Source organism: Neolamprologus multifasciatus, chromosome 6, assembly GCF_963576455.1.
Source record: "Neolamprologus multifasciatus chromosome 6, fNeoMul1.2, whole genome shotgun sequence".
In the NCBI taxonomy this organism is placed as follows: Eukaryota; Metazoa; Chordata; class Actinopteri; order Cichliformes; family Cichlidae; genus Neolamprologus; species Neolamprologus multifasciatus.
Genome location: NC_140444.1, coordinates 13,248,345 through 13,262,194, shown reverse-complemented (window position 1 = coordinate 13,262,194; position 13,850 = coordinate 13,248,345). Strand labels below are relative to the sequence as shown.

Below are 13,850 nucleotides of genomic sequence, written 5' to 3'. Positions count from 1 at the left end.
AGGACGAACACGAGCCAGAATGCATATACACACACCACATTTAAAAAAACAACAGGCCAGGTCTAGTCATACAGTGATAGATCATTGGGAAATAACACAGATGGCAGCCATTAAACCAGGTGAGAATGCTGAGGGGAACCAGTGGAAAACACTGGAATTAAAGCTAACACTGAAGAAGAAAGAGTGGACCTAATGCCAGGGCCCACCCGCTTCAACAATGGGCTCATTTTAATAGCCCCAATGAAATATTTTCTTATTTTCAATGAATACGACTTAAATATTTAAACCATAATATGAAAACTCTAATTGTGTTTTCCTTTCTAAAATGAAAACAAAAGGCAGTGTTTATTAAGTTATCATTTGCAAATTCTGACTAACCCCAACAAGTCATTTCACATTGATCAATACTGGTTCAGTTATCAAGTTTCTCAGCACAGGATGAAGCAACTTTGTGTGTGACGTGTATGTTTTACTAAGTCTGAGTTTAGGGTTTTGGTTGTAACTCAACCTCAGTGCATTTGTCACGAGACAAGTTCATGAATTTACAGTGCAATGCACAAATGCTCTCTGTGTTAATATGAACGTAGCTTACTGAAAAATCTCAATGACCAATAATTTTCATCAGTTTTTATTAATAACCTTTTTATTTATTTAATTACTTTTTGAGAAAAGCAAGATGACACAAAAACTACAATACAAAATTTACAAAAAAACAGACAAAAACTATGATAAAATGTATTGACATCTTGTCAGTGAATAAAAATAACATGAAAATATTCTAGGAGAGATAAAATTCAATCAATTTCTAAATAACCCAATCAGAATTAATTAATTGCACTCTAAGAACTAAAACTGATAATTACTTAAATATTTTGGTGCAACACTTTTACACTCAAAAATAATGAGTAAATGCAAAAACAATCACATCTCTTAAATACACCTTATTAATTGAGTAAATCCAACTAAAATGGAATAAGTTGTTATGAACAATTAAAGATGTTACAGTAACATACAAAATTGAGTAAATACAACTGAAAATGTAAGTTAAAACAACAGTAACCAAAAGTTCAAACTACATAAAATATTAATTAGGAAATGCTGAAATGCTTGGCACATTTAACCTACACCATTACAATTATTTGTTTTTAAATAATGGTTCAACTTACTTAATATTTTTAAGTTAACTTAAGCAAAAACGTTAATTACAATTAAGTGTTATATATATATATATATATATATATATATATATATATATATATATATATATATATATATATATATATATATATATTTTATGTGTATATATACATACATACATACATACACACACAGGAAAAAAGAACCACGTAAGTTCAACATTGTTCACAATGATTTATTTTAAACAGCTTTTTTGTGAATCACACATTTAGCAGATTCCTTCTCTGAACACAGTGAGCTGAAATCTGTTCTACATTCAGTGGATAAAACTTGGATAAAATTTCAGTCACAACAGCCTTATATAATAAAATTGCATCCAAATTGGCATGCTTGGTAAAACTCTGTAAAACTGGCATACTGATGCTAACAACAAGAAAAATGTACCTGCCATACAAAGAATAAAAGTGGCTCAAGTGAACGCAGTGCTTTACCTTTTCAGAAAAGGTGAAATGACAAAAATAAAATTAAGATCCCAAAAAAATATAAATCCTGAAAAAAAAAAAACATTTGCACTGTGACATAGTTTGTGAACATCTTATTTTGATTCCAAAAAATTGGGAAGATTATAACTAAAGAGTGACCAAAAAACATCCATAATTTAAATAAAAAGGTTTCAAAAAGGATTGCGCTAAAAAAAAAACAAAAAAAACCATACAGAAGATACTCTCCCATTTACACCTTAATGTGAATCTGGAAAGTTAATACAAAAACACAGTTTATGGTACAAACATTATTTATGAACAGGAATGTCAACACAATGTAATGCCGCAACTGAACCTTTTGATGAGCATTACATGTCACTTAACAAGTCTAACACTTTAAGAACAGCCCTGTGAAATTTTGTCTACAATGAGCAGAGGTCATTTTTCAGTCTTTGAACCTTGACAGAAAGGTTTCCTGGATCCAGCTCCATGAACACTTTTTGAAATGCTTCAAATGTGCATTTGAAATTCTTGGGGTATTTCAGATCCAGAGCATAGCACAGTCCCAAAAGATAGCAACAGGCTTTGCTCAGATTCCCAAGTTTGCCCAGAACAGTAACGCCTTCAATAACAATACCCACATCAGTAGGTTCGCCTGACCTGTCTTGATTCTGCAGCAGGTAAATCTTCATCACCTCCTCAGCCAAAGCCTCTTCAACAAAGACAGCATCAGCACCGTCCTTTAAAAACAAACAAACAACTGTTTTAAGATCACATATTTCCAAACATTGAAACAAAAAGTTTCATTTGTATGACATCACCGGTACTCATAATATGTGTACACTGTGCTCCAAAATCTTTGAGCAAATGCTATTCTTTTGTATGCTTTGAAGTGTTTTTTTTTTTTCTTTAGAACAGTATCTTAAAACTTTTCTATGATCTCACAAGCTAAAATAAACTACTAATATTCCTAAAACAGATTTATTGCACCAACCTCAAAGGTTTTGATTAAGGTACTTGGATCCTCTCCCAGATGGTCAATGAGACATCTGATGATGACTTCTCGTTTTTTCTCGATGGAATTTCCACTCTGTAAAACAGGAAGTCTCAACTGAGGCAAAATTTGCACATTTAAAACATGACTTACCATTTCTAGCTTAAACATAACTATTTTTTATCTGTTGTTGACCTGTTTTCACACCCACCATCAAGGTAAGAACACCTGTGGAGCTAAAATATTGAACAGAAACCTAAGAAAAGCCGTTTTTAGTGGAAGGGCCTCTTCAATGCTGTGTTGGAACGTTTTTGTGGTTAAAAAATGCAATCTTCCTTACCTGAAGCAGAAGGTTTAACTGTGCCCTGTGGCGTTGTCCAGCAGCACCTTTCTTGGCTTGAAACAAGGACAGGAGTTTGGATGAATACAAGTCCAACGATGACATGAACTTTGGTTCAAGGTTCAGGGTCGTGATCCTATGAAACTCTGCACTGACCTGGATGGGAGAGGACAAAAAACCAAGGACAAAAAATCTGAAGGCCAAAATTCTGATTCAATCAAAAAAAAAATCTTTAAGTGGAACTACCATTTTTTGCAACCTGGACCTTATTTTCTAACATGCAAAAGATTAATTTACTCATCCAGACATAAATCCATATAAGTGGAGTTGTTCAGTATGCAGACTAAAGCCTTAACATAAAGTATTATCTTCCACTAAACTTCTAAATTTTATGTTATGAATTGCTTGCACTATTTCCCTGTGAGATTGTATAATCTTGGAGGGAAGAGGCGGAGCCAGGTTGCCCTCTGAACCATCGTCTGCCAGGCAGCGATGCGAGAGGAACACACCGCTGAAGTGGCGCACATATTCAGAATCGCGTCAGCGGCTCTGCTTCCTCCACCTTCCTGGAGATGACAAACGCTAGCAAGGCAGTGTTGTTAGTCACTGCAGCTGACTGAACAGTGCATTGATGTGCGCGATCAGTGAACCTTGCTATCAGCTGGTCAAGTTTGGCGGGATGGGCCGGTCGCTGTCCAACGACCTTGGTCATTTTGGTGCCGAAAACTGAAGCGAGGCCCGGCTCTAGAGGGGGAACAGGCGGAAAACTCCGGTCTGTGAAGCCCTCTGTGAAGCCCTAGGTAGAGACCAGCGCTCTAATCTTCGCTGGCTCTGCTGCTGCCTCAGAGAGGTAGGTCGGCAACGAGAGTGAGCGGAGCCATACCTTCCCGCCAGATCATCCGATGGGGGTGGAGCAGGCTGAGGGACGGGAAGTCCCTTCTCACCAGCTGCCTCCTGGATGATGCCAGGCAGATCCAGGAGCAGCGCACCAACAACTGGGAGCGGCGTCCTCGCCGACATGTGAAGGCCAGGGGTGGATGAGCGTCCGCTCATCCGCCTCCCTTCTGTCGCCAGGCTGCCCAGCTGGGAGGCAGTGGAGCTGCCACCACTGCCGTTTTCCTCACGGTGAGTGGAATCATCCAATTCCGGCCCACCATCGAAGAACTCGATGGCTTCTTCCAGCGAGTACCTCTCTCTTAGCGGGAACGCCTCCTCAGCATCAGCCTTGAAAAAGGCTGACCTCCGCTGCGTTTCCTCTGGCGGAGGAGCTAACAGGAGCGGCAATAGGATTAAGGTGTGAGGGCGAGGTCCGCATGGTGAGGACCGAGGCAGCCCATGCAGACGGCATGTCGGTCATACGACATGATGTAGCCGGTCTGGCAGGATGGACACAGACGGATGGTCTCGCTGGACATCTTCTGGCTGGCTGAAGAAAAACGGTAGAGCCGATTTCCTGGTCTCACCGTAACTTATACTAGACCAGGGTGAGGCCCACACAGCAGGTGGGCGTGGACTAAAATACTTCAGTGCTGCGCGCACAAGGGGAATACCCACTTAAAGGGCTGCGCCTATACTCATAGAATCTGGGGTTACAATACGTAACCAACGTTTCATAAAAATATTAAATTACTCTTCACTCTTTACTCGTCAGTAAAATCTAGTCTGTCGTTATGTGCTCCAGAGTTAGGAAAGTGAGACAAAGGCACTTTGCAATCAGCCCAGTCATTCTTCAGTCAGGTTACATTAGCTTAGCCTAAAACAAGTTAAGTGAACGGAAATTACTAGCATTTATTGTTCCCTGGTTTCGATTAGAACCATTCTGGTTTTGATTCAGATTCCTCATTTTGATTCAAATTCCTAGTGATTCTAGAGTCTTATGACAAATTAAAGCAACCTGGCTGCTGCAAGATCATCAAAATCACTAGGATGGTAGCAACATGTTTTTCCTCACTTATCTTATGATGGGGGATCTAACAGACCAAATTTTATTTACAAGTGGATATCCCTTTAAATGTTCACTTACTTGGGAGACGTCAAACATCTGTCCTTGATGTCGCTGACACTCAGCTGTTGGCTGATAATATCATGTCTTCTATGTGCAAAGGTTTTGCACATTAAATCCTTGATGGCTGTGCTGTTTTTCTTCTTACACTCATCAATCAGTTGTTGTCGCTCCAGCTCTTGCTGTTCTTTACCATCTTGTCCTGGATAGTGTGGCAGAAACAGCACTTCTCCTTTCCGCGCCTTCTTTATGTTCTTCGCTGGAGCCTTGTCATCAGGGTGCTTGTTCTTCAGTGAGTTGCAAGTAACCTCTGGAACTCCAAGACTTCGTAACTTTGACCTGTAATTTCCCATCTTGTATTTAAGACTATACATCCATCCCATCCAGCCATTACGACTGCCTGGCTCTGTCAGACATGGGTGCTTTTTGACCAGAGCCTCTGCCACTTCTCCAATCTGAAGGCCAGTAGGGTAGGCTGTGTAGCTGTACATATAATCAGCTAATTTTTCCATTATATCTGACTTGACTGAAGTATTGTTCAGCACAGTGCCATTTTGAACAAAGACTTCATTGGCATATTTCAGTACAGTCTCTGTTGCCACAGAGAAAAGTGGAATGACAATTTCATCTGGCCATGTAGTCTTCAGAGGACTTTGAAGAAGGGAGAGTATGACAGTGTTGTCTGAAGACAGAGATGATCCATCTGTTTGGTCCTCTGTGGTTTTATAGGTTGAAGAGCTTGAACTTTCATTCAGTGAACTTACATCTGAGGGATTTTCACACTGAGGAATCAATGTAAGCACTACTGATGGAATGACCACAGCTTTGACTGTACCCCTATCTTTGATTTGGTTGGGAGAATGAAGTGTAAAGAAATCTCCAAATGAGTCATCATAATAGTGCAATGCGAAATCCTCAACTAGCCCAAATGTCTCTCTCACTGTCTCATGCAACTCCTCAACAGTCCTGGGTATTCCTGAAGAGAGCACAAGCTTCTCACTCTGTTGTCCAAAAATTACTTTCAAGGCAACGGAGTCCATCTGCAGAATAAAAACCACAAGAAAAAAGAAAAAGAAAGGGGGTATCTGAGTCTTTCCCCTTACACTAACAAACAATGTGACGTTTTATTGACACCATTTGCTTGCCTTCAACACGATATGGTGTTAAGGGGTAAGTGTCACCAAGTACTCTGGGATGTATTAAGGTCATTTTCCCAGAAGGATCCAGAATAAATGCCCTAAAATGTTCATCATACCAGCTGTTGAGCAACTTCACAATGAAAAGAAATTCATTGCTTAAGACAACAATCTGTAAAATCTCCACAAAGTCAGGTAAGCCACAAGTAGATCCATGAGGCAAAACCATTCCTGAGGCATATTTAGTTCCATGATGAGTCAGAGAGTTGGTCAAATTCACATAGGCTTTTGTTGGATAAAGTTCCTTGAGACACTGCTGTATTTCTACATCAAGCAGTTCCAATGGAAGAGATGATACTTTAGTGACACACACTGATGGCTTCAATGCATTACCATCTGAATAGTATGCCATCATCATCTGGTGCTTTGAGGCAAATGACAATAGTACATTTCTGAAGCTGTTTGTGTGTTTAACAACCTTCTTAAAGAAACTGTGTTTAGCCTGAAAGCGCATAGTCCAGAGGCATACTAATGGACCAAATCCTCTGATCAAGTCAGGATAATGCTCCAAAAAATGGTGTTTTGGAGTTAGTTTTTGCTCTGGGAAAACCTCCAATAGCCTGTTGCGATGTTCAGATATAAGTGTGTCCAAGTAGCAAATACTTTCCTCTCTGTGAATAGGGGACACAACAAGTTCAGTTATATCTTTTAGAGTCATAAGAACTTGCCATGCTTCATCATTTTTGGGAATCTTTTCCCCAATAATAAAAGGTAATAGTCTCAATAACGTCCAATTTTCATGTGCGTTGCCACCAGTGCTTTTGCGAGTGGAAAAATTTAGGGGGGTGATTTGGGGGCGATCTGTTTTATTGGTCCATTTGTAAGGAAATTCTGTTATGAAGTTATTGAGTTCAGTTAAGGAAAAGTAACGTTTACGGATAAACACATGAAGGCATAATGCTAATTCTAGTGGAATTATGCCTTCAAAAAGGTCGTGCAAAAGATCTGGAGGATACCCTGTGACAAAATGGAAATATTTTAATTTCCCTGTTAATGGACAACCTTTCTTCACACCACAAAAATGAACCGAGGAGGAATTTTCCTTTATGGTTTGGACATGTAGATCATAGTTCTCTTTTGTTCTTGGTGGAAAAGCTCCTGAACGAACTTCTTTTTGCTGAAAGTCTGAATGGTCTCCAAGGCAAAATCTACAGATGTAATGTCCAGAAAAGCTTTCCACGAGTCCACTAAGAGAATGAGCGCCAAGATTGTCAGCACAAACACAAAAAACAGTGCTCCTGATATATCTACCAAGCTGTGAACAAAAAATCCCGTCTCTCTCTAATGTTATGAGATCCTTTAAAAGTGGCTCGAGAACAGTTTCATAGCTAAAAGTTTTAACATCACTTGCCTTACACAGGAGAGCCAATTGAATTGATGTTAGCTGTGATCTCAGTTCATTTGGTATATCAGCAAGTACCCAGTACACAGCTGTGACTTTGTGTTTTTTTCTTGAAGTCCCAAGTGGATTACAAATTTCAAAGTCATCCACATAGAGAACAAGGGAAATACTTAAGTCCTCAATAGCACAAAGTTGGTTTTGCTTGAAATATTGTCCATCGTGGAAAGAGGATAACTGTGAAGTGTTCAAATGTCTAGTTAATATACTGTTAACATCTTCTTTACTCAGTAACAGCTGCAAGGACTGAAGAATAGGCACATACTGAAAAGTGGAATTCTTTTCTGGATCCAAACAGTATTCTACTGGTTCAATAACACAGAAGTTTTCCTTGAAATATTTCTGTCTCTTATATCTTGAAGCAAAGGGACCATCAGGACTAAGGGCTGCACATAAAGGACTACAGTGACATATTTTTTCAGCCAATTCACTGACAAAAGACTGATCAATATTACAGTTATTCTTAATAAGAATATCACTTATTGACTTTGGAATATACTAAAGTGATAATGTGCAGATATAACTGAGCTGTTCCACCAAGTCATCCACACATTTACCAGAAACATTATAGATGCTTTCCAGTTTTAACAAGAGCACACCAATATTTTTCAAAATTTCATTTGTTGTTTCCCTTTCACAACCAAGTTCAGTGGTGACATCCAAGTCCTCGTGATCTTCTAATTCCAGTGCTGGTAAGAAGATTTCATTAGATGTACTGACAGTTTGCTTTGAAATCAAGTTAGTTTTAAAGTGCTTCCATGAACAAAATCTGTGCTTTCGACTTCTGTGAGTCGCATAAGTCCCACAAATGTTTGTCTTAAACTCACAACCATCAAAAACACACTCTATGGTTTCATGGCTTTTCAAATGGGAATTTATATGTTGAAAATAGTCTTTTGTGTTTGGGTAAAAAGAGTCACAGATTTTACATCTAATAGTTGGAAGGACCTCACACTCTTCCGTTTCATGCGAACTGTGAGACCTAGACAAGTGTGAGCGTAAGGCACCCCATGTCTTAAAAGAGCAAGGACAATTCAAATGAAGACAGGGTATGGAATAGCCATGACCAAATATACCATGTTTCACTCGATAATGTTTGAGTAGTGACACTTTTGATGACTCCTCATGTTTGCAGAGTTTACACTGCCATCTCATCACCTGTGACCTAAAAAATTGTGAGAAAATATGTCTCACAGTATGAAGATGACAGAATGGTGTATAACCATATTTACACAGTTTTTGTATGATTAACTGATTGAATAACCAATACTCACTACCAATTCAGGTAGAGGATACAACTTACAAATAAGTCAACATGGAACAAAGTACAATACTTAACCACATTGAAATAATCTGAATCACATCACCACGCTGTATAAATAAAAAGATAGTATGGTGACACTAGATGACAGACCATGAACTCATCAATATATTTACCGAACTGAAAAATTCTCAAAATTTAGATTTGGCATTTGTATGACTAAAATAACCCACCACAAAACCAGTATAAATATTTAGGTGGTATCACCATCCACTACTCAGCTTGTATAAAACAATATCATATCATTCCAAAATTTAACACATCAAGTCCTCTGAGTAAAATTACCTGCTTTACTTTGTAGTTGATGCAGATTTTTTTCTCCTGGTGGTGAAGATGGTGCTGAAAAAATACAAATCAAAACTTTATCATTACAAAACATGTCACAGAGTAATCTGCCATAACATCAATCTCTTATAAGAAATTTTAGCTTTGATTGAAATAAACATTTATTTATGTAAATTGGGAGTAACTATACTGGAAATGATGGTACTTTTGGCTTGACCCAAAGGACCAAAGCTTTTTTTTTTTTCATTATTTTCTGGGATCTGAAAGGAAGTAGGGCCCCGAGTCTAAATTTACTTAAGGCCCCATAGTACTTTGGACCGGCCCTGGATGAGGTAATCTGCTGACCCGGGCGGTCCTCTCAGCGTTCTCTCAAAAACTGGCCCTGTTCGGGACAAAGCTGAAAGCAGCGTCTTATATGCTCTGAAAGACCCCACATAGAACAAGAAAGCTAAGCAGCATGGTTGCTGCTATGAACTGTTCCGCGGGCAGGTCTTCTTAGTTACCAAAGCCATTGATGACGTCTGTTCATCTCCTCCTGAACAACCTGACAGAGTGAGTCAGGCCGCGTGACTACCGCAGCTCCCGCACCGCGACTCAACAGGGCCATTTTCTAGAAATGTCTGAGCACACCTGCTTTCACGTGGTTCCTAAAATGCCCCCGATTAAACTGTCAGGTCGCTGGTACCGGGACATTCCGGTCAAATTACCCGGAACGCAGATAGCGACTCAGAACGTAAAAGGATAAAAGGGCGCGGTTTCCCGCCGCCTTGACTGGAAGACGGGTTGAAAACTTAAATTAACGTGCACAAACACGCTGCGAAAAGTGAGCCACCATGACAAACGCTTTCTTCAGAACATGTTATAAAAGAACGGTGTGGATAAAGACAGCTAATGTAACTTACCTAAAAACGTTACCAAGTCTGCAGTGGATGTGTGTCTGTCTCATTCAACGTGCAGAAAATCTCCCATGAGGCCATGCTCCTCGCGCGCGGTACATGCCAAAGGTCATTAGTCTTACTCAAAGTTTTAAGTTAGTATTGGGGGACAAAATTATATTGATTTTGAACCATTAATAATTAAAGTTAAAGACAATGATAAGTATGAATACCAGTGTCTCAGTTATTTTGAGTAATTTCTATGAGATATATTGAGTAGATTTAAATAATGCACCCTGTGTTTCAAATACAGAATTTTTTCTTTTAAATAAACTTGAACAAAAGAGCTCAGTTCAACTCAAAAACTGGTGTTGAAAATTTAAGCATTCTTTTCAGTATTTTCAACTCAAGATAACAGTTTTGTGATTTTCAAAGATTTAATCAAGGTCATCTAACTTAGAATTATAATGATATTTACTAAGCCCTTGAATAATTTTTTAGGGTGTGTTTTTACCTTCCTCGCACAGTAATTTTAGGCACATTCATCAAACAGTGCCTGGAATTTAGGATTTTTTTATACAATAAATATATTGGTTGCAAAGGAAAAAAAATGCATGTTTTTATTGTTTATTTGGAATTTATGAAGAGACATTTTTGCCATCCCACTATATATACTGATTTAATGAACATAAAAAGAATAACATGACAAAATTAACATTCATGTCTGTGTTTTCACACATGAGCAATGTGAATGAGCACTTATGCCTGGCAAAAGCCTCCATAGGATTTCATACTTTGGATTTAGGTGTTTTAAGTGAAAGATTGGCATATACTGGTCTTCATAATCCACAGCAAAGTTTATAATGATAGATCAGGCATTGTTTTAAGAATGTATACACACCATGTACCCGCCTTTAATAAATAGAAATTAATTGAATTCCTAATCCTGCACTTGCTTCAAAGTAAAATAAGGAGTTATCAAAGGGATAAATGCAGACACAAGAACATTCACATTAAATATCAACACTGAGACAAATGACAATGGTAAATCATCTTGAAAGGCTTGCAGAAGTCATTAAAAAAACAAAAACAAATCAAAAGGAAAGAAAAAAGGAAAGAAAAAACAAACAAAAACTGGAACCAGAACTTAAATAATAAAATAAAAACTTAAATAATACAATAAAAACTAAGGATCATGACTGTCATGGATTTAGGTGATCCAAAATGCAGTTGCCTCAAGAAAGTCTTTAACATTGTCCCAACTTCCCTTAAGTACAGTGGCAGTGGATGTTGGTTGGAGAGGCAATGACCTTGATCCTGCAGGTGAACATCTTTACTGAAAACACCATCTGTGACGGAGCGTTCATCTCTCCTGGTGTCTTGGAAGGAAACAATCATAATCTAAAACACCAAGAGTTGAAGATCTCCTGAACCGGGCCTTCCCCAGTGCACCCTTTACATTTGGGTGTTTCAGGTCTGTCTGGCATCCTCCCCCCACCACTTGATCCAAGTCACCACCATGTGGTGATCAGCTGATAGCTCAGCTCCTCTCTTCCCCCAAGTATGCAGAACATACAGCCACAGATACCCAAGTTGTTTACTTTCAACGTCTTTCAGCCTCACGCACTACCCAGTGCCCAGCTCCGCTGGAAGACTTATTTGTATGTTTTATATACAAAATTGCAACAGTAATATAAACTGTCAGATAATGAAGTAAAATATAAATTATAGTGAAGCAACAACAGACAGAGGCATAAAAGGGGAGCCAAAGCTCAGGTAATGCAGGCTACCTGAGTTTTAACCTATTTAAGTACAATATAGAGTAAATGCACTTAGTTACATTCCACCACAGAAAAGCAACATTTCCAGCTTACTTATTTTTTTTTTATAATTTAGGCCAACTCAAATAAACTGAGTTGATCAGCTTTTTGAACAAAAATTACTGGTAACTTACATAAAATGAGTGCTGATAACAAGTTCTTAAAAAGAGTCTACTTAATATTTTTTATTAAGCACAATATTAGGCTTTACAGTAAATGAGCCAATTAACTTACAATTAATTTAGTTGTTTTTTAAACCTTTTCTTCTATTATTAGACATATAATGTACACTACAAAATGGAAGATTTTTGTATTGGCACAAACACAAAGAAAAAAACATCTTTCCCCATTTCTAAGATTTTCCACAAATCTCACTTTAATTCAACAGGCATTTCTTCTTAAATATAAATCTAACATAAATCTCTTACATAAAGACACTGCAAAGAATACCAGATTGCATGAATTCCTACCAATTCTGGAATTCAAACCATACAATGGTTGTGTATAGAATACCAATAATAAAAGCTATTGAAAATGTAACATCTATGAACAACGATAGTACTGTATGAGGTGTCCAAATTTTTTTAAGACTGACAAATATCGACAGCTGCTGACTTTTTTATGTATCAAGTTCCCTGTAGAATTTCACAAACAGTACATTCTTGATAGGAACATACTGTGATAAAAGATTGAACTGCTCATCTGGATGAGTTGTCTTTTTGAACAGGACAGATAGCTAGATCGGCTGAACTACGGATCTGTGTTGAGGGACTTATCTGCATATAGTGGCAGTGATATAAAGTGATGTGCTAGCATGCTGAATTGTCACAGAGAATATTTTTTGATGCCACTACAAAGTGATAAACTAGATCGTAAAGACAGTTCAAACATGAAAATGCCACTTTTTTGCATGAAAGCCTACACATATGGTAATAGACTATGACAGATTAATCTCTGCATATTGTCAGCATCCTGAAGAAAAGATCCACTTTCTTGTATCTTTTTTTCTTTTAATTGTACTTCACGGTAGACCTTGTCTACAGTTTAGAGTAATGTAATATGTGATCAACTAAAGCAAAGACTGAGAAAACTGCATGAGCATCAGTGAGGTACATCATTGCACTATTTATTGTACTCTGCATTTAAAATCAATCCATGTATAAAGGCTACAGCAGTGGCTGCCAAGACAGCATATATTATTAACTTGCTGGAGGCACACAGTAAATATTGGATGACTATTAGACATGAGAGTAGTTGGGAATATGCTGAGATGTTGTAAAATGTGAATGTTTGACTGGACAAAAAGATTGCATTGTACAACATGTCAGGCTGATATAGAATAATGTCCTTTAGAAATCTTGTACCTGTGTGATTTCTCCACTTTCTGAAACCTAAAAGAAATAGGGCATAACATGGAAGTTGAAATAATTATGAACTAATGATCCTCAATTTGTTCACATTGTGACCTACACAAATCAGTCTACACAGAAAAATACACCAGAATTTGGGGATATGTTAGAGGGTATGTAACATAACAGCATTTAGAAAATTGCAGGTGGTATAGATGGTAGGGTTACTGCTGCAAAATAACCTTGGTACATGTTGGGTTGTTTGTTGAAATGCCACCCTTATGAGCAAAAACACAGCATGCATTCTCAGCATCATTTGTCCCATCTAAGCAGGCACAGCCGCACAGTGGGATAGCAATGTCACAATGCAGATGACTTTGTTATCAAAGTGTCGACATGATGTGATGCGGTGCGACTGTCTATCAATAAACTGTTTCTGTGTCTGGGCAGAAATGAATCACAGCCAGAGACGAGCCCAGCAGTTGGTGTCCACAGATGCAGCGTGGATGGTACTTAATGACTGTACTGTATGTATTATCCAAGTTGGTGCACAAAATAACAACAGCTGGTTACACTGGTTGGGATAGTAAGAAAAAATGTTGGTGTAACTGAGGTGTTGACTTTCTTTTATAGTCTTTTTTGAGGCTTTT

At 38.1% G+C, this 13,850-nt stretch overlaps 2 protein-coding genes across 7 annotated transcripts in view; one reads left to right on the top strand and one right to left on the bottom strand.

Moving 5' to 3' along the window:
* Positions 1 to 13,850, top strand: part of LOC146516596 (zeta-sarcoglycan-like) — a 396,328-nt gene that overhangs the window by 125,712 nt on the left and 256,766 nt on the right. The window contains exons 1-2 of one of the 3 annotated variants that reach the window (XM_085162625.1): positions 10,526 to 11,509; positions 11,601 to 13,727. The exons of 1 other annotated variant lie outside the window; for it this stretch is intronic. In XM_085162625.1, the coding sequence (XP_085018751.1) occupies positions 13,566 to 13,727 (162 nt within the window). In that variant the 5' untranslated portion in view covers positions 10,526 to 11,509; positions 11,601 to 13,565. Of the gene's footprint in view, positions 1 to 10,525; positions 11,510 to 11,600; positions 13,728 to 13,850 lie in introns of those variants that run through there. One more of the 3 variants, XM_085162626.1, reaches the window with a different exon arrangement.
* Positions 1,357 to 10,047, bottom strand: LOC146516598 (uncharacterized). Of its 4 annotated transcripts, none has more exons than XM_085162633.1 (4): positions 9,157 to 10,047; positions 2,954 to 3,109; positions 2,614 to 2,709; positions 1,357 to 2,359 (listed from the first exon to the last, which is right to left on the bottom strand). In XM_085162633.1, exons 2-4 carry the CDS (start codon positions 3,056 to 3,058, stop codon positions 2,042 to 2,044), a joined length of 519 nt encoding a protein of 172 aa, XP_085018759.1. In that variant the 5' UTR covers positions 3,059 to 3,109; positions 9,157 to 10,047; the 3' UTR covers positions 1,357 to 2,041. The 4 variants fall into 4 exon arrangements, with proteins under 4 accessions (XP_085018759.1, XP_085018760.1, XP_085018758.1 ...); XM_085162634.1 differs by lacking the exon at positions 9,157 to 10,047 and adding an exon at positions 4,977 to 4,987; XM_085162632.1 differs by lacking the exon at positions 9,157 to 10,047 and having other exon boundaries at positions 2,954 to 3,333.